Source organism: Alosa alosa, chromosome 5, assembly GCF_017589495.1.
Source record: "Alosa alosa isolate M-15738 ecotype Scorff River chromosome 5, AALO_Geno_1.1, whole genome shotgun sequence".
Lineage (NCBI taxonomy): Eukaryota > Metazoa > Chordata > Actinopteri > Clupeiformes > Clupeidae > Alosa > Alosa alosa.
In genome coordinates this window covers 9,162,430-9,182,053 of record NC_063193.1, presented here as the reverse complement: position 1 = coordinate 9,182,053, position 19,624 = coordinate 9,162,430, and the positions used below count along the sequence as shown (strand labels likewise).

Here is a 19,624-nt window from a genome sequence, read left to right as displayed (position 1 = left end):
TAGGATATAGTGTAGGCCTATGCTGGCTTAAACTCATGTCACCCCAGCAGGGTTGTGCACAATTTGAATTGCAATTCTGCTTCCTGTTTGCTACCTCAATTGAAATGCAAGTGAAATTCAAGAATTGAATTGGAATTTAAGAGCCAGTTTCAATTCAATTCTGGAATTTTGCACAAGCCTGCACCCCAGAGAAACAGGTGTCTGCTATGAGAATTTATTCTATCAGCAATCAATGGCATAGAGCATTTTTAGAGATTGTGGATTGTGGCTACCGAATGTAGGCTATTCTCTGATGCTAATGGAGTCCACTGAGCATAATTTTCAGACTTTGAGTGTGTGCCACCTTTCACCAAGCCAAAACGGACACCCCTGAATCAGATCTAAGTGGTTCCTGCACAGCCAGGACATTTAACAACGAGGCTGGATGACATTGACCAGGAGTATGGCCTACCCCCATAATGACGCCATTCTGTAAATGGATTCAGACAAAAAGGTTAAGATTAAGGTTTTCATCAAGCTCAAAGGCCTACTCTGTATTTTACCTTGCTGCAATGTAGCCTAAAAACAATTGGCTGAAACTAAATTTAAGTGTGGATTTCTTCTTTGAGAAGCAGATTTGCTTTGATACCCGATCATTACTTAGGCCTAATTTGTATAATATTAGAATATTTGTAATTATTACATCTAACAAATACAAAATCTTAACAACAACAACTTCTAAGGAATGTGCCATTTAAACATCTGGATATCATGATATCCAGTAGGCTACTATTCCACTGGCAACTTGCCTTTCCAAGGCACTGAACTGCAATATTTTTTATTTTCCTTGTCTTTAACAGGAGCTTAAACAGTTTTCACTGCTAAAAATCCAGGACAAATAAAAATATGTACAGGTCGGTGTCAAGTCTTATTTCAATTCGTAAACTGCATATTACGCATGCCTCCGATTGGATAACGGAGAAGATCCGGGTACCCAGCTGTAAGAGCCTATCAGCCAAAAGGCACCAATATGGCGGAGGTAAGAGGGAAAGCTGTGAAGGGATGTCAGGTTTTAAATCAAAAAATAACATGTTAATTACGATTAAGTTCAAGTTAAAGAAATTATTTAGATAAATGTTAGCGTTGTGTTTTTATTTTCAGCGCCGATTGGCAAAATCGCGCAAGGTAGAGGCTAAAATGGTTGAATGAAAAAAGAAATCCAGCAGGACTAGCTAGGCCTTTGCGTCCTTATCAAGCGTCTAGGTAGCTAGCTTACTCGGCTAGCAAGTTTGTGTGCTAACGGGCTGCAGGAAAATCCGTCAATCTTATGCGAAATGCATCATTAAACTGCACTGTGTCACGGACATTAAGAGTCTGGTAGACCAAATAAGAAATATATAACCGTAAGCGTTTTTTGTGCATCACCGGGAAACGTTCAACCGGCATACTGTCGTTGTAAAGGGAAGATTGTTTATGTTTTTGCCTCGGCTGTGCTTGACGAGATTAGCTAGCTGACTAGCTAGCCAGCCAGTTATTGCAATTAGTGGCTCACTAGGAGGGACTAGTTATATTTCCCGCAGTGGCTGTATTAAGTACCGTTATTTATCTATTGCCTGTTTTGATAAGAAGAAAAAATGTGTACAGAAATAACATGCATATCTTCAGTAAAACTACATCTTCAGTAATCGAAATGCAATTTGGTCGTGTCGTGTAGCGGAAAATGTAATATGTCGCTTGTTCCTACATTATTTCATTTTCATTTACCCTCCTCCTGGTGTAACCATCCCGTGCATTCGGTCTTTATTGTAGGCTAGTTCATTCACTTGAAGTATAAAATATGTTTTGTTAATTTAATTCTCATGTCGTGGTTACAGGCTTCCCTCGGGAGTTCGAGCCCAGGTAAGGGGAAATACCTCTTTTCTGACCTGAAAAATTCCACTAACGTTAATGAAATGCGGATGTCTCTGTTTTATCATAGGTTATTAGCATGAAACCTATTTGAGTATAGTCCAAAGTCATTACTTCTTCTCATTTAAAACTAAAGTATTATTTTCTCCCTACAGTTGGGTCTTTATCTTCAGAAGACCATGACTTTGACCCAACAGCAGACATGTTAGTCCATGAATATGATGATGAAAGAACATTGGAAGAGGAGGAGACGATAGAGGGCGAGAGGAACTTCCGCTCTGAAATAGCTGATTTAGAAAAGGTAACTCCACAAAACCATGTCTCATCATTCAGTTGTATTCTTGTAGCTGTTATTTGAACTTGGGAATGCTGTAATGTTTATATATTGTATATTTTATGTTTATATATATATATATATATATATATATATATATATATATATATATATATATATATATATATAAAATATTATTCATACTCCAAAATTATTCATACAAACTATTGATTTTATGTTGATTTTTCTCTTGACCAATATGTTTGTTCTGACTGAAAATGACACTGCCACATGCCAATAGGTTGTAAGACAATGTGGTAGAAACATGGAATCCAAAAAATAAGCGTTTTTATCTTTTTCAACATTTTTATGAAAATGGTGTGTCCACAATTATTCATACCCTTTTAAAATAATCACTGGAAACATCTTTATTTGCAATCAAAGCTCTCAAAATGGTTCTTATACGTACCAAGGCGCTCCATGTCTCCACAATGATTGTAGACCGCACCTTTTTAGCTGCAATCTGGGTTTTGAGACGGGAACAATTATTTGCCATCACTCTGGCCTTGTACTCACTTTTTTGACGGATTGAGGTCTGGACTCTGGCTGGGTCACTCTAAAATATGACATTGTTCTCTGTTAACCATTTCTTGACTTGTTTGGATGTATGTTTTGGATCATTGTATGGTTTAATGGTCCAATGATGCCTATTGGGGCAGGTCTCTTGGCACACTTCCTGACCTTTTTCCTCCAGAATCTCAGTGTAGTCTCTTGCTTTAGTGCTACCGTTTATTTTGAGAAGGTCACCAGGTCCCCCTGGTTGAAAAACATTCCAAAAGAATACTTTTCTAACCCCCACAATTGAAATGGACATGGTGTCATTGGAATTTAATGCTTCTTTTTTATGCCAATCTCAGGCCATGTCCCTAGGTCAAAAAAAATTCAGCGAAAGCTAAATTATTTGTCCAAGTGTGCCCTTTAGCTGAGTTGTGCATGTTTGGAGAAGCGTGATCCATGATCAGCATCCAAGATGACCAAGTGATCCATTTTAAGATGGAGTGAACATTTCAACAACCAAAACACCATCCGCAATGTGGAGAATAGCTATAGAAATGTATTAGTTTTGGGTGTTTTTCAGACAATGGGTAGTGATGAACTTCTCAAAGTAAACGGTAACACTAAAACAAGGGGCAAATTAAGAATTTTGGAGAAGATCAGGCTGTCTGCCGAGAGACCTGCCCCAGTAGGCGGCATTGGACCATTAAACCACATAATGATCCAAAACATACATAACAAGGCAAGAAATGGTTAACCGAGAACAATACCAACATTTTAGAGTGGCCCAGCCATAGTCCAGACCTCAATCCGAAGGCCAGAGTGATGGCAAATAATCGCTCTTGACTCAAAACCCAGATTGCTGTTAAAAAGGTGCAGTCATTGTGGAGACATGGAGAGGCTTGGTAGGTATTATAATAACCATTTTGAGAGTTGTTCATGCAAATAAAGATGTTTCCATTGATTATTTAAAAAGGGTATGAATAATTTTGGACATGCCGTTTTTCATAAAAATTTAAAAAAAGATGAAAATGCTTCTTTTTTTGATTCCATGTTTCTACCACATTGTCTTACAACCTATTGACATGTGGTAGTGTCATTTTCAGAAAGAACAAACATTGAATCAATATTTGCCAGGGGTATGAATCATTTTGTTCTTAACTGTATATTGTAATATCATAATTTCTATTATTATTTTTATTATTAGTTCATTATTATAAATGAAACATTTTCACTTTATTGTATACTTTTAATTTGAGTAATAATGTAATGTTTATTGTTAGTCTATGTTGTACGTCTCTTTGGATAAAAGTGTCCGCAAAGTAAACATAAACAAAGTATTCTACAGAACCAATGGCATAGACAATCCTCTACCCAGCTCTCCCCACAAAGACAATAGTCATATTTGTATTAATTTCAACAGGAGGGCAACATGCCACTGGAGGAACTTTTGGCGATGTATCGCTATGAACCGTCTGTCAGTACTGGAGCAGGATCCAGTATGGACAGCTCATCTGGTGAACTTACAGATGAGCTGCCAGATATGACACTAGATAAGGTGAGCTATTCGACCCATACCATGATGATGTAGGTTGGGATACATGAGACATGGGGGTAAAAAAAAATCATGAAATGAATTGTGGGGGTTCAATTCAGATATGTAGTTGCTTTGATGGAAGTCATTGAATGTGTCATTAGAGTCAATAATTTACTGTAATTAAATTTGTAATAAATGTTTTGGATTTTCAGGAGGAAATAGCTAAGGACCTGCTGTCAGGGGACTATGAAGAAGAGACTCAATCCTCTGCTGATGACTTGACACCGTCAGTGACCTCTCATGAAACCACAGATTTCTTCCCTAGAACACTCAGATGTGAGTAGTGTTTGACGATATTCAAATAGGCTGCATTATTACTCAATTCCAAGGTGGCTGAGAACTTTGTGGTTGACTATATTATAATGTTGACCGTTTGTCAGATAAATTCATCATTAATTATTTTGTATAGATATTTTCAAGAATTGATTTGTGCTACATATTTTGATAGTGTAATGAGAAATATCAAACTATGTACACATTTATGAAATGTAGTGATTGTGAAACGGCATGGTTCTTGTGTTTAGCTAACGCTACATATGATGGAGATAAGGAATCTGAGGGAGAGGAAGATGGCCCAAGCCCTGAAGACTCGAGAAAGGTGAGTCTGATTTTCTTCTGTTCTTCTCATGGCAAGTCAGTTTTTATACAGAGCAAGCCGCTTATTTTTCTACTCTCAAACTGGTTCTGTCTTTTCAGGAGATAATGGTTGGATCTCAGTACCAAGCTGAAGTACCCACTGGAATCTGCAGTTATGGAGAAGATGAAAAAGGTGGGTTTTGAGCTAATATTGAATCAGTGTTATATAGACCACAAAGACCATTTTCTGAGCATCAGGGAAGAAAAGATTTTGTATAAAGTGTACACTTTAGCCCAGTGTTTCTTAACTGGTGGGTCGCGGAACTGTTCTGGGTGGGTCGCGGAACTTGTGGTTAAAAAAATTAAAAAATCACCCATTTAAAAATGCTACCTTATCAGATCTAATATTGGAACTTTATTTTCATAGACTTTATTTGTATGTCAGTCATAGCCATTGACATAGACAATGTTTATTTGACCGGTCATGTTAGACATCATTCGGTCATGTTGGACATCATTTTACCGGTAAACGCAAGTAGGCTACGACCCTGAATATTTGAAGTAGGATATGGTTTCACTTAAATTGAGACAAAATGGGACAGAAACCCCAGTGTCCAGTGTTCACTGAATTGCTGAGAGAAAATGCCACATTCAAACAAAGCACCCCTGTCAAAAACAAACCTGTCGAGTACTTTGAAAGGTGACATCAGGTGTTGAAGATTTCACAAATGTAATGCCAAACATCAGCATGTTCCAAAGTGGTAGGCCTACAGGCACTTTCGGTGTCTTACGATGAAGCTCACTGTATCCGTTGGCTTGATCGCTAAAAAAATATATGGGTCGCGACTTAATGAACATGGGAAATTGTGGGTCCGAAAGCAAGACCAGTTAAGAAACACTGCTTTAGACCACTAATATAATGGGAACCATGTGTTTTGTTTTACTTCAGTGTATGAGGAGGAGGACCAGTTACTGTGGAATCCTGGATTCCTGTCAGAGAGTAAAGTGAAAGAATTCTTGTCCCAAGCATTGTCCCGTACTACAGAAGGGATATCAGACAATGGTGAATGTAAAGGACATGTACGCGATAACGAACAGGTATGCATTTCACCCTTTTACTATTTTAGATGTTGAAATATTAAGCTAAGTATTTAAGTTCATCTTTAGTATCAAGATGAGATGTAAACTTTGTAAAGTAATCATAGTAGTTGATTAAATTGGGATTCATTAACCAGGCCAAACTAAGTAGTACTACGGTACTAAATTAATAAAAAAAAAACAGTTGAGACTGTGTAATGTTTACAAAGTACAACAAAATAGTCAGAATGTTGGTTAACTTTACTGTTGTATTTTTGCTGACACCTCAGTGCTATTAATACTTATTACTGTGGAATCTACAGCATAGAAATCTGTTTGTAAACTAATCTTTAAGCTTCTACACAAATCTTGCCTTTCCATCAATAAACTTAACCTCTGTTTTTCTATTCAGGCTTTGTATGAACTTGTGAAATGTAACTACAATACACATGAAGCCTTGGAACGATACTGCAGTAATTTGAAATCTTCTAAAGGTATACTTTTTTCTTTTGTTCTGATAAGAGAGATAAGATAACTTCGACTGTTTGTTATGAATACAAAAGCCATTAAAGTGATACTACAGTAATTGTTTTCATGTATGTGTATATAGAAGAGTCACCACCCTGGTCTGAAGACGAATGCAGAAACTTTGAGCATGCACTGCAAATATATGAGAAGAACTTTCACCTCATACAAAAACACAAGGTATGTTCCACCATTCTGTTTGTCACACTACTGGAAGGGGTTTTGACTCTTGCTTCAGTTCTTTTAATCCCCTTTTCCAATGTCCTCGTTACAGGTGACGACACGAACAGTTGCAGAATGTGTGGCTTTTTACTACATGTGGAAAAAATCGGAGCGCTTTGATTATTTCGTACAGCAGAACCGCTTTGGAAAGAAGAAATACAGCAGTTACCCTGGTGTCACGTGAGTATCCACTTCAACATTCCCATTTCTGGAAGTTTGGGCTGAACATCTCCGTCTCCATTATCACTAGCCATCAATGTGTGTTTGTTGGAGTGGATGAATGAATCACTCGACTGATTTAACAAAATATTGTTTCCTTCTCCGCAGTGATTTAATGGACAGACTGGTGGACGAGGCTGAGGGTCTGGCCGACACCACGTCGTCTGTGTGCTCAGTGGGAGCCAGTGGCCGGTTGGAGCCTAGTGCCGAGCAGCAGCTAGGCCTCCTCAACTCTATCACGGCCAGCGACCTCACAGGTGAGCTCTCAGTTCTTCAGGCGCTCATTGATAATCCGTAGTGTACCTGACCACACCTTTGTTAACTGTACATTTGAAATACAACTTATAAAATGTAAGTAATAGCTATATAAAAGAATAAATCTTGTGTTAATTGATCTGTGGTTGTGAATCCTTGCCCTCTGGTCCATCGTTCCGGGCATTACTGAACCGTGCTACTAAACATTTGATCAATTATTTCCAATGTGTTATCCATGGCTCTAGATTTTGTTGGTATTTTTTTCCACACGCTTTATGCACTGCATAAATATTTATAGTGCTACAAGAAGTCTTTATGGTACTAGGCTTAGGGGGGGTCATTTATGTGTTTTTCATAATCTATTTTACCTTCTGCAGCCCTTAGCAACAGTGTGGCCACTGTCTGCAACCAGAACGACTCAAACTGTCTAGACTCCTACAACTTCCCACCCCTGGAGAGCATACACCGGCCACTAAACCACGAGGAGCCGCTGGATTTCGGCCCCAGCGGAGAATCGGAGTGCCTCGGCCTGCTGGAGGGGGGGTTCTACCGCTCAGACCTGGGACCCATGAGTGCGTGTGGGGGTCGGGGAAGCAGCGGGGTCAAGGACTGCGAGCGTCCCCCCAAGAGGATGAAGATGACGCTGGGCCCAGACGCGTTCATGGGGGACGTGTCTGTGGCCAGTCTCGGAGTGGACTTCGATGGAAGCCGGAGGGCACACCGCATCACTGGAGCCAAGATGGCGGTGTCAGTCACAGACTTCAGTGGCCTGGCCACGGCCGAGCCCAACGGGTTCATGGGCCCACATGCACGGCACCATCACCAACATCAACACACAGCGCTGCAGTCTGAGTAGTGTGCACACACACACACACACACACACACACACACAAACACTCTCTCTCTTTCTCACTCTCTCTCACACACACACACTCTTATTATCATTCTGCATACACCACAGTGTACAAACCATGGACATAGACTCACTGAAAGTGATTCAGATTTTTTTTTTTAAATGGAAAAAAAAGTATAAGTCTATATACGTATACGTATACATTTTTTTTTTCATTTTGTTATATATTATGACATCAGTGATGTCTTTTATTGTATAGAACAAGAAAAAGTCTTGATTTCTCAAGAGTTTATATAGCCATTTATTTTACCTGGCCTTAGATTCTTTGTACTCCTTCATAATCCTTGTTAATGTCTGGTGAGTCATTTGTCTGTCATCCCTCTGCTTCTCTCTGGCATTATCTGAAGTTAGATGTTGCCAGAAACTGCATTTGTTTTTGTTAGTTTTTCATTTGTTTTGTAATTGGAATGTTTTTTTTTTTCTCCTAGATATGTCAGTGTTTACACACACCTAGACAGACTAGGCCTTGGCTAATGTAGCATTTTATATGTCAGGATTTTTTGTATTCAATGCAGTAAGAGCCTCAGCGGTCAAGACTACACAAGAGAGAAGAGCACTTTTTTGGCTGAGTCGTTTCATGTCCTGCTCCTTGTTTTTCTTCCTGTGGATGCATGCATGCTAGCTTGTCTGCAATTTTTTTTTACCAATACCACATAGGGGCCACAAGAGTTTTGTGATTTGGTAAAGTGCAATGTTTTATAATGAACAATTTCATATCTGTCCTTATAAATAGCCGTGAGTTCCTGGTGTGATTTGTTCCTGATTAGGTGTACTATACCATTGAGATCTTCCTCTCTGCAAAGCACAATATATGCTTTGTTTGGGGCTGTTTGGATTAGTAGTATTTGAAATGGGCAGGTGTTCGTTTTCAACAACTTGCACGATTTGAGGGCATCATACAATTACCACTAAAAGCTTTTTGTGTGTGGATGTGTCACTGAAAGTGTCTTGGAGTTTTTTTGGAAGTTTTTTGATTCACAGGTAACATTCACCTGCCCAAGGAGAATCTTACTTTGTATCTTGACAGCAGAGTATTCAGTACAAATGTCAAGAATGTCAAATATTTGTACAGAAACCATATGGCTACATTGGCTACTATCATGGGCCTTTGCATCCCTTGTTTTTTTCCCTTTGGCAATGACATGTTGCAAGTGGTTGCCATCATTAACACCATGTGGTAATCCATCTTGCAATTGTTAAAGGTTCCCAGTGATGTCCGTCAGGAACTAATTAGCAGGACAAGATTGTGATTGAGACTTTTTGTCACTGGAACTTGGTCAGTATTATGTTTTATGTTTTAATGCAGCTGCATATGTTATCTGTATTCAGTATTACCAAGGGGGGAAAGGGTGGGTAACCTGTTAGGTGTTTGTATTTTAGGTTGTGAAGTTGTATTGGTTTGAAAAGTGATGGCGTGTGTAGGGGGGTGGATACACATTTTTGGATTTGTTTCAGACAAAGCAGTAGTTACCCATCTGTAACCATACATATTATTAATTTATGGCATTCGTCTATGCAGACATTGATAACTTAATTTCGGAGGATCAAAGTGCATGTTGCATGTCAAGCTTTCTCTCTTAAGCCATATAGTACTTCTCTATACCATTTTTGTACTAGTAACATCACAAACCATTTTCACCATGATGCAGCTCAGACATTCTGTGAGAAATTATGGCAAAAACCTTGAGTTTGTAAAATCACACGTACTTATTAAGGGAATTGCTGATGCAAAAACTAAAAACTTTCAATTACTGTTATGGTCCTGAGGCAATAATTTGTAGATATGTATAGATGTCCTGTTAAAACATTTTCTCTGTTTACCATTTTGCTTTTTGTTTGTGTCTTTCCTTTTCTTTTTTGTGTTTTGTTTTGTATTTTTATGATTATTCATCTAAACCATGCATGCAACCACTCCTTTCCCTGAAAAACCACTGTTGAGTTTTTTTTTTTTTTTTTTTTTTTTTTTTTTGCAATTCTGTAAAAAGTGTTAATATATTGTTCAATATGGCACATGCGTTTGAATCACATTAACTCACAAGATAATGTCAACTTTTAAAACAACTAATTAATGTCTGTTGTGATTAGGAGATTGAGTCAGATTGCTAAATACTAATCAATATGATGAGGTTGTGTTCTGGTCAGAATGGCTGGTCACTGGTTCTTTTACTAAGGCAGTTGGTGTTTCATGAGCACATTACAGAGATGTGATATCAGCCCTATTTTAAAAGATCTGGACACAAACACACAGCATAATCTAAATCTTAAAGTTGTCCCTTGCAGAATGTCCATATTGGGCTTCAGTCCCACTATATGTTTGGCATGGGTTCTTTCTTTGTATTGCATGAGTCATATTTTACCCTTGGGCTGTTTTTGAGCTAAAACTTATATCGATATATTGATTCTTTGGAAGGCAGTTAGATTCTGACTGTCATAAAAACATGCTACATGAGGATGACATGCCATCATACCCTGTGAACAAATTTTAAAGGTACAGCCAGATAAACATAACCCGTAGATAATTTTCTTGCGTTGTATGGGATTAAGATAGTTAAAGCTATTCACGTTGGGGACTATATGAAAAAATGTGTAAGAGCTGGATTTGGTGCGTGCAAAGAAAAGTTGTTTTTAATCCTTCCTCTTGTATATCAGTGTTTCTCATTTTTCTCGGTTTTTGTTTTCTTCTTTCAACATCACACATGTAGAGGTACTGGAACAGTATGTATGTGGATAAGGTAGCTAGAGCAGCTCCTGCAACCTTGCGCTGAGTTGTGGTTAAATGGCAAAGTTTTAAGCTGTGCAAATCACATTCTACTCATGGTCCGTATCTTTTTGAAGTTCACAAAAGATGGGTTTGAAATTTATTGACATGTAAAGCTTTCAGCAACCCCTTGAGATCTTGTAAATGTAGATATTTCAGTGAAATGTTTTGTAGTTTTGTTAGTGAGTAGGCACTAAATGTCAATTTTCATTTGAGATGGAGATTGAGTAAAAAGTCTGAGAAATAAAAATGAAAAATATATATGTGAATAATACCAACAAATACTTTAAATGTATATTCAGAAATATAGACAATCAGTACATTTAATATTTGAACTATTTGAATGGAAATCTTTATTGTTTATATAATGTGTACATAACTTTTTCCCTTTTGGTTAGCATTATTTTGTATTTTCTGTTGTACTTTAATACTTGGTGTACATATCCAGGAATAAATCTCTGGAAATTGTCATTCTATTGTGTGCAAGTGTGTTTTTCAAGTCTGCCACAAAAAAACAACAACACCTGAGTAACTAAAACAACTGTCACTTTCTCCATCTGACTCACTATATTTCCTCTGGGCTCACGTTTGACATGGTCCGTTTCAGCTTGGCCTTGTCAGAAAACATTTCCTTCTAAAGCAACAGATTCTGTTAACAACAGATTCTGTAACACTCAAACACGGTATAGAAACCAAGCTCTAAATAAAGACAAAAGGACTTATCTTGGAACTAACCTGCTACCCACAGCCATGGTAGGACCCCAAACAATTAAACATAATGCAAACTTGCAATTACTCTTAGCACCTCCTAATTTGTGTTTTGGTAAAACAGTGTTCTTATATGAAATGGATCCCACCAAACATGACCCAGTGAGCCCCCAGAACCTCTACATTTCATCACCAGGACATGCACTCTAGATAGTGAGTACAGACATGTATTAGCTAAATCTTGTTCACTGTACTGTGCTTACAGTGTATTTAGAGTACACACAGAAACATCTTCAAACATATAGTTGGCCAAGTCAAATAAATGTGGGGGAAAACTCAACATATTAAATACTTTTAATAGTGGAGAACTTCAGTCCCAACATTCAGTCTATTACCATTCCAGCAGCAGTCAGACTTTACAGGGCGTGTAGAGGTTTTGCCTGCCTGACTTAGTTGAACTAGGTTGGATTGAAGTTGAGCGAACTGGGAGGGAGTAATAATTAGCAACATGTGCGCTTGCAGACAAAACAGCTTTGGATGAGGAGCAGAGATGGCAAGATGTACATCTGCGAGAACTGGAATTTGCTTGGCTTTTCCCAGAGCAGGACTGTCACCATAGGCTTCAAGATACTCAACCTCTCCTTAGGTTAAGATTTAGGTGGAAGAACACAGTCCATGAACCAACAAGTAAAACAATCCAGTAAAATATCTACATCTTTAAAAATATTTGTATGTACATTTTCACAAATAAAAATTAAATGTTTGTTTTCTCTGCAATTTGTAGGATGAAAGGTGGCAGCCTCAGTTGTTGAGGAGTCCTCATATGTTGAGGAATAAAATTAGGCAACATAAAACAGAAAACAAATGATAAAGTAAGGACTCTGGTAGATATTGCTGATTCTTGGTGTCACTCTGGTCCACCGCGCTGTGAGGAAAACAGAAAAAAGAACAAACAGGTGTGTGATTTTTTTTTTCTCTCCATATAGCCGTCTTGTTTTATTTCAGATAGACATGCCAATGTATTTTGAGTGAACATATTCAAATATGTAAGGGCAGCACATAGGTTAAAGTAGCCATGTTTAAATGGACACTTTTATTCTGATTAGAAACAGAATAACGGCTCAATCTGAATAATAATTGTCATATAAACATCTCAATCGGAATGAAAATTCCTGGTCCGATCAGAATTTTAATTTCGGATTGACTGCTGTATCTTCTTAAAGAAAAGTAGGCAACAACGGCTATTTCGATCAAAGATTCTAAAGCGCTTGAGAGCACCTGATCGGAATAGGACGTTCCCCATGTAAACAGACGGCACACATTATTCAATCGGAATAGTTTAATCGATAATGACGAAAAAATAAACTGTCCATGTAAATGTGGCTAGTGAAATATCTCAGACTTCTATGCACACAGAGTTTATTTTACTCAAATTGTATAACATTTGGTCAAATTTAAGCAGGTTATTTTACATTAAGTTCATGGGCAACAGCTCTAGTGGATTTTCTTGTAGTCAGCATGCCAATTGCATGCTCCCCAAAACTTGTGACATCAGTGGCAATGTGTTGCACATTTCACAGTGGCCTTTTATTGTGACCAGTACAAGGCACATCAGTGTTGTCCAAAGATGTGTGTATTGAACAAATCTTCTACTTAAATTGATATATATACTGCTAAAAAATTAAGGGAACACTTCCATCATACACTGGATCGGTACTCAGATTTTGTAAATGTAGTTTGAGAATGGAGAAAAGGGTGGAAGGTTTAAAAAAATGTGTTTTAACAATTGTGGAAAACTGTAAGTGTTCCCTTAATTTTTTTGAGCAGTGCACACACACACACAGACAGACACAGACTATTAGTCTCATACACCTACACAGGAGACTATTAATCTACTATTGATGATATGAACTACATAGAATAGAATAATTCTACTGAATTTTCAGTAGATATGCAAAAATAATTACTTTAGGAATAGTAAAGGGGGCATGCCTCCAAAGTTGTCATATCAAAACACAGAACATCAAAACAGCAGCCAATGCACTGACCTGAATATACTCCATTTCTTCATCTGTGACTACCCTCCTGCGATACCTTTGTGGAAGATCCTTAACTACGGCAATCGTATCTGGGGTCCCAGGTAATCGACTAACGGGTCCAGGTGGTCTTGGTGGTGGTAGTACTGGTGGTAATGGTGTTGAACTTGGGGACGTGTCTGGGGCAAGACTGGCAGCAACCACTTTCAGTGCTTCTTGAACTGTTCATACAGGCATAGTACAAGGTTGTGTTAAAAACACTAACGTTATTAATACCTACTATATTTTCACAAGATCAAGGTATTTTGTTGATACATTGCTCTACGTTTATAGTTAACTTCCATCAGACATCGCCACAGTAGTTCACTCATGTGATTCAATTGTTATCTTCCTGACTGGTTGTAACAGTCAGACTCTAGTCTAGTGGCTGACAATTACATGGTACAGAAGAGTTGCAGTGTCCATTTCTGAAAGCCATCCAAATGTAAGACCACACCAGCCAACTGTCTTACGCCGACATAAAGGAGATTTTAATGTACTGTCAGAGAGCTCAAAGGCCTAGTGCTAAACAAAACTCACCATTTGGTCTTGGTATACCTTTTCTATTGGGAAATTTGATTAAGGGTGCGTGTGGTCGCACGGCCTGAAAAATACAATCATACAAGAAAATCAGCATTATTTAATGATACCGTCATTATATTAACTATATATATCTCATTAGGTCTCAAGTTATTACCAAAGATATTGGAAAGAAACTGTATAGCACTGCAATGAGTGGAGTGCTCTCTTGGACAGGAATGTCACAGTACCGGTACGTTTATTGGTCTCAACAAAAGCCAGTGGTCATCTAGGTTCCGGTGTTGCACCAAATTCTGTGACCTGTCGAATTTTGTGACTCTAGAGGATGCCGTTTTATGAGTCTATGAATGTACTGAGCTATACTGACACACTGATGAGGCAATTCTGTTATATGTATAATTCTTCTAATACACTTTGCACATCTTTGAAACATGGAGCATATATCTCTATAGAGTAGAGCTAAAGCCTACCCCACCACTCCAGTGAAGAGGTGGACTTCAGCAGGACAGGTCACATATGATAGGCCTACTGTCAAATTAATGTTACCCCACTATAACTCTGCAGAAATGGACTGATATTGTACATTGTCATCGACATCAGCAAACACTTTATTTACATTGACAAACTCCTTGCTATTGTCTGTTAATATACTTTTTGGGACCTCAAACTGATATACAAACTTAAGGAGGCAGTTTGTGACCTCCACAGCATTTTTTTCTGCAGTTACAGTGACTTAATTTGACAGTAGCCTATCAAAATATGTGACCTGTTCTGCTGAGGTCCATCTGTTCACAGGAGTGGTGAGGGGTAGGCTTTAGCTCTACTCTAGAATAATACACCCACACCCAGTCAATGTTCCATGTTTCAAAAATGTACAAAGTTTATTAGAAGAATTATACACATAACAGAATTGCCTCATCAGTGTGTCAGTATAGCTCAGTACATTCATAGACTCAAATAAAACAGCGCCCTCTAGAGTCACAAAATTCGACAGGTCACAGAAACAGAATTTGGTGCAACACCGGTACTTTCGTCAGTGCAGTGGTAATCGATGACAGCAAAAAGTACTAAGAGCAAGCCACTACTACTAGACAAGGAAGGTCTTGGGAACTACAGTTATTTTGCTTTACCAGTGCCATTATTAAATGAAAATTGCAGTGTATCACGGCAGGTAGAGCCACGCCACATTTCATAACAGTAATCACCTGTAGCCTACGTTAAATGGTCAAACCAGACATAGCTGGCTGGCGAGCAGCAGTCAACTAACGTTAGAAGCTACCCGCTGTGTGACAAGGGCATTTAGACACTGACAAATACACAAAATAAACGACAACTAAGGGTTATTTAACCATGTAACCAACACCGCTTTAAACAACAGCCATTCAACCAGTCACAAACACTGAAAGAATCCTGGTGAGTTTCATTAATACATTTTTTCAACATTTCCCCTACTCTTTACCTGAACGACCCGTCCAGCGGCAGCCATCTTGCCACTAACTTTGCTTCCCATGGCGACCTCGTTATTCTTCTTCCGGGTTAAAAAAAGATCTCGCTTTACCACCTGAAGATGGAGCTGTTGTCACGAAATAGTATTAGAGGACAAATTCAGTCAGCTAGTTGCGGCACATTGTAATGGTATGACTTATGGTATAGCAGCCTATGGATGCTGAGGATGCGGTTAGTCAATAGCTAGATGCGCTACTGAGATGCAGCGTTTTGGATAATACAGCTTTAGACCATTTAAAACTAGAGAGCAATCCTCAAGTCGTCAAGGGTGAAAGCATTTAGCTAATCGACTGGTTGGCTAACAAGCTTAGCTACAAAGTGTACTTATCCATGATTAAGATTATACACCCCGTAAAACATATTTGAATACAGCATTTCGCTTGAACACTACTGAGTAGGCTACTCTACGTTTGCCATACTGTGGGGATAATCCACAAAATAAAATAAACGCGCTAACGTACTTATACATACCGTTAGCTTACTCCACTTTCAATGTCAGTTTATGAAGCACAAGTGATGTGACATTAACATTATCTGATCCCCACCAGACAATGAACATCTCATCGATTTGTCATTAATTGCTACACAAGTAATAGTAAAAGTGTTATAGCAACAACGCAAAATTAGACAATATGTAAATAAAATAAAATTACCTAAAAGTGATATGGCTAAGCGACTTTTCCTGTGGTAAAACCATGACCGCCGCCGACTGCACCGACACCGTATACCTTTATTCTGGCGTTATAAATAAGGCTGGGCTGTAGCAGCGTTGTGTCACGTGATCTGTGTTTGCATTTCCTGGCGGTCGATTTCGAGTTGTGAGTTAGCTCTGCGGGCTAGCTTTGTTGTTCTAACGTTGCTCTTCGAGAATTCAGTATGTTTACCTCTTTTATCGATTTAAACCTTTCGGTAGATTTACTACGCATTATGCTATGCTTGTTGACTATGCGTTTAGGTTCTGTTTAAGTTTTTTGGGGGGACAACGTTAACTAGTATTTGAATGTTAACGTTAACTGGTTAAGAGCCAGCGAACTTCACCTATCATAGTCAAGCAATAACCTAATCAGAAAAACGATGGTTAGCCAGAGAATACCTGCTCAGAATTAAGCTTTCCAAGTCATGTCTTTTTTATTGAAACATCTACAAAATGTATAGACAAGGATAAACTGGCAAAATACTTGTCTGTGATGCTAGATTCTCTATGTCTGGTTCATCACACAACTTCTTGACTAGATTATGTCTATGGGTTGTTTACATGTCTTGAATGATGTTTCTTGCAGGCCACAATGGACGGCTGTAAACAGCTGGAAGGCGTTTTACAAGATAAGGAAACTGGAGCATTCAGTGGCTGCTCACCTGCCACCATCCCAGATACTGTAACAGCTGTCGATTTAGTGAGGTTGTATTCAATGTTACTCTTTCATCATAAAGACGTAACTTAGTGAGGTTGTATTCAATGTTACTCTTTCATCATAAAGACGTAACTTAACTTTATACATTAATTATAATTATAGTTAACATTCTAATATGTTCTCCTCAGGATGAAAGAGACCATCTCAAACCAATGTTTTGAAATGATGGTACAGGCCAACTTGGGTATGGACTTTTGCAATAATGTAAAGATTCAGTGTTTTGTTCGTGAGAACATAGTTTTCAAGAGCCTTTATATATTTCTTTACATTGTATTTGACCCTTGTCAGAAAAAATGTATATGGTTATTAATATTATGTTGGCATCTCTTGTACAGGCAGTAATAAAAAACTGGTTGGTGATGATGCAGATGTGTAAGTATGCTTATATCAACTCTTTCAACTGTATATTTGAATCTGAATATTTCAAATTGACCCATATATGTGTTCTACATACCTTTAGATCAATGTATGAGGAGGGACTGGAAGAAGAAAGAACACAACTCTTCAACCAAACGCTGGCATTGAACAGGTACCTATGAAGTATCTGCCAGCTACTTTTGAACATCTATCCATTTGTGGTCAAGGCAACACCGCTTGTCAACCTTTGGATGTAGCCCATGATGGTTCACATTCACCAATAAACAGCTGATGATGTCATTATTTGGAGAATGGCAAATTACCTCCCCCTCTCATCACAGACTTCCAGATTGGACATGCCAAAGACCCTGCATCATACCTTTAAGCAATTTGTGAATAATTGAATGAAACTGTACTGTTCAACTCTACTAAAGATTATGTGCTGTGCATTATTTCCTGTCAAGGAACATTCTGCTTTTGGAGGGAAAAGGGTTTTCCTTATGCAAAGAGGGTGGGAAAATGACTCTTTGTGGATAAAGTTTTCATGCTTGTGTTGCTTCAGTACTAGAATATGTGATGCGATCGGGAAAAATTGGTACCAATGATTCTGATACCATCCTAGCAACATCCAAGATTTTGTGAGGATGGTATCCAGGATTTTGCTAGGAGACAGTGTCCAGAATGTTGCTAGACTGGTATCAGAATCTTAAGTTGGTGGAATTTCACCAGAGATGGTTGAAACGGAGCAGTAATCAAGGACTTTTGAGTGCACCATGTGAAGGGTTTTCCTAGATTGCATCAAATATAAGCATTACAGCATTTCCATACTGTAACACTGATCTCGGATAACATTGCATAAAACGTCTTGGTGTTTATAAATGATCGATCTGTTTCAGGATGCAAATCTGGAACAGCATCACTGCCAAGCTAATCCAGAATGATGAAAGTTCAGAGTTTGTAGACCTTTTTTTTCTGCATCAACATATATAAATGCAAGTTATGGAATTATTCATTGTTATGGAATTATTCAGTATTAATTAATTTTTCAACAGGGAAATTAAGATGCTGGCTCAACACAGTGTAAGCCAATTTGCAAGAATACGAAAACTTCAACAGGTGTGTTATCCAAATTCATGTTGATATTTGTGTAGTAGATGTATAGTAGATATTTGTGATCCAGTAATTAAAAATGCCCAATTTAATGGTGATTACATTCATTATATAATTAATTATTTAAGCAATAATTTCTTGTTTGTTAACAGCATTTCTCTTTTCCATTTTTGTAGGAGTCCCGTGAACTTCAGGACCAAATCATAGATCTACAGAAAGAGAGGCTTGGTAATATTGTTGCACATACAGCATTTCATATTGTGCTACATGAAGTAATAGGCAGCATTTCTTTTTTCCTGCAACACTGTAGTATTACTTCATGAAGTACCATTCTCAAAACAAAGTAAAAGGAGTACAACAGAGTAATAACTCAGTAATACCCTTCCTTCATTTGTAAGACCTGAAAGTGCTGATTAAGAAGAAGATGCAGGAGATGGATGAGCTTCAAAAGATGAGAGAGAATCAGGGTGAGGTGGAGAGACGCACCATGGAGAAAGCTGACACAGTTATGGAGAAGCATCAGAAGGTCATCGCTGTATCACAGAACATTTTAAGGGTACAGCAACTGTATGCAGTCAATTTATGGTTTGATCTAATGAACGCATACTTGCACCCAATTACTTTGAATTCCCTTTCAGCTCACATTTAAAGTGCTTGACAGAATGAATTGTTGACCTAATTGATTACATGTTTAAATGATTCAATTTTTTGTCAAATGTAGATTTGTGTCTGTGCAAGACAATTTTTGACAACAGTACATTTTTCTATAGGGGATAATCCTTGCCACCAGAGTGAACTGGATGGATAATCCAAAGTTAAGAGATATTGCAATGGGGTTGGAGAGCATTCCAAATTGAGGAAACAAGTGGAAACCCATAGAAGACAACAACATATGTTGTGTGTGTGTGTATTTATATATATATATATATATATATATATATATATATATATATATATATATATATATATATATATATATATATATGTGTGTGTGTATATATATTGTCATATTTTTGAAATTGTAGAATAAAAGCGGCATTGTAAACAATTATTTCCAT

General features: G+C 37.9%; 3 protein-coding genes across 6 annotated transcripts; 2 read left to right on the top strand and 1 right to left on the bottom strand.

Annotated features, from left to right (window-relative positions):
* The first annotated feature begins 1,008 nt into the window (after positions 1 to 1,008).
* Positions 1,009 to 11,329, top strand: mier3b (mesoderm induction early response 1, family member 3 b). Of its 2 annotated transcripts, none has more exons than XM_048243349.1 (13): positions 1,009 to 1,018; positions 1,854 to 1,878; positions 2,043 to 2,188; positions 4,140 to 4,274; positions 4,466 to 4,589; positions 4,838 to 4,911; positions 5,010 to 5,082; positions 5,839 to 5,987; positions 6,379 to 6,460; positions 6,577 to 6,671; positions 6,766 to 6,893; positions 7,041 to 7,189; positions 7,565 to 11,329. In XM_048243349.1, exons 1-13 carry the CDS (start codon positions 1,010 to 1,012, stop codon positions 8,041 to 8,043), a joined length of 1,668 nt encoding a protein of 555 aa, XP_048099306.1. In that variant the 5' UTR covers position 1,009; the 3' UTR covers positions 8,044 to 11,329. The 2 variants fall into 2 exon arrangements, with proteins under 2 accessions (XP_048099306.1, XP_048099307.1); XM_048243350.1 differs by lacking the exon at positions 1,009 to 1,018 and adding an exon at positions 1,089 to 1,382.
* A 573-nt stretch (positions 11,330 to 11,902) lies between these two features.
* On the bottom strand, positions 11,903 to 16,427 carry mrps36 (mitochondrial ribosomal protein S36). 2 transcript variants are annotated; one of them, XM_048243354.1, is made up of 5 exons: positions 16,341 to 16,427; positions 15,641 to 15,754; positions 14,182 to 14,245; positions 13,615 to 13,823; positions 11,903 to 12,491 (listed from the first exon to the last, which is right to left on the bottom strand). In XM_048243354.1, exons 2-5 carry the CDS (start codon positions 15,689 to 15,691, stop codon positions 12,474 to 12,476), a joined length of 342 nt encoding a protein of 113 aa, XP_048099311.1. In that variant the 5' UTR covers positions 15,692 to 15,754; positions 16,341 to 16,427; the 3' UTR covers positions 11,903 to 12,473. The 2 variants fall into 2 exon arrangements, with proteins under 2 accessions (XP_048099311.1, XP_048099312.1); XM_048243355.1 differs by lacking the exon at positions 16,341 to 16,427 and adding an exon at positions 16,159 to 16,262.
* On the top strand, positions 15,789 to 19,499 carry cenph (centromere protein H). Of its 2 annotated transcripts, none has more exons than XM_048243352.1 (10): positions 15,789 to 15,858; positions 16,968 to 17,086; positions 17,228 to 17,283; positions 17,435 to 17,471; positions 17,560 to 17,628; positions 18,353 to 18,409; positions 18,509 to 18,572; positions 18,743 to 18,794; positions 18,965 to 19,122; positions 19,337 to 19,499. In XM_048243352.1, the coding sequence occupies exons 1-10, from the start codon at positions 15,841 to 15,843 to the stop codon at positions 19,421 to 19,423; spliced, it is 717 nt and encodes a 238-aa protein (XP_048099309.1). In that variant the 5' UTR covers positions 15,789 to 15,840; the 3' UTR covers positions 19,424 to 19,499. The 2 variants fall into 2 exon arrangements, with proteins under 2 accessions (XP_048099309.1, XP_048099310.1); XM_048243353.1 differs by lacking the exon at positions 15,789 to 15,858 and adding an exon at positions 16,456 to 16,561.
* The last annotated feature ends 125 nt before the right edge of the window (positions 19,500 to 19,624 follow it).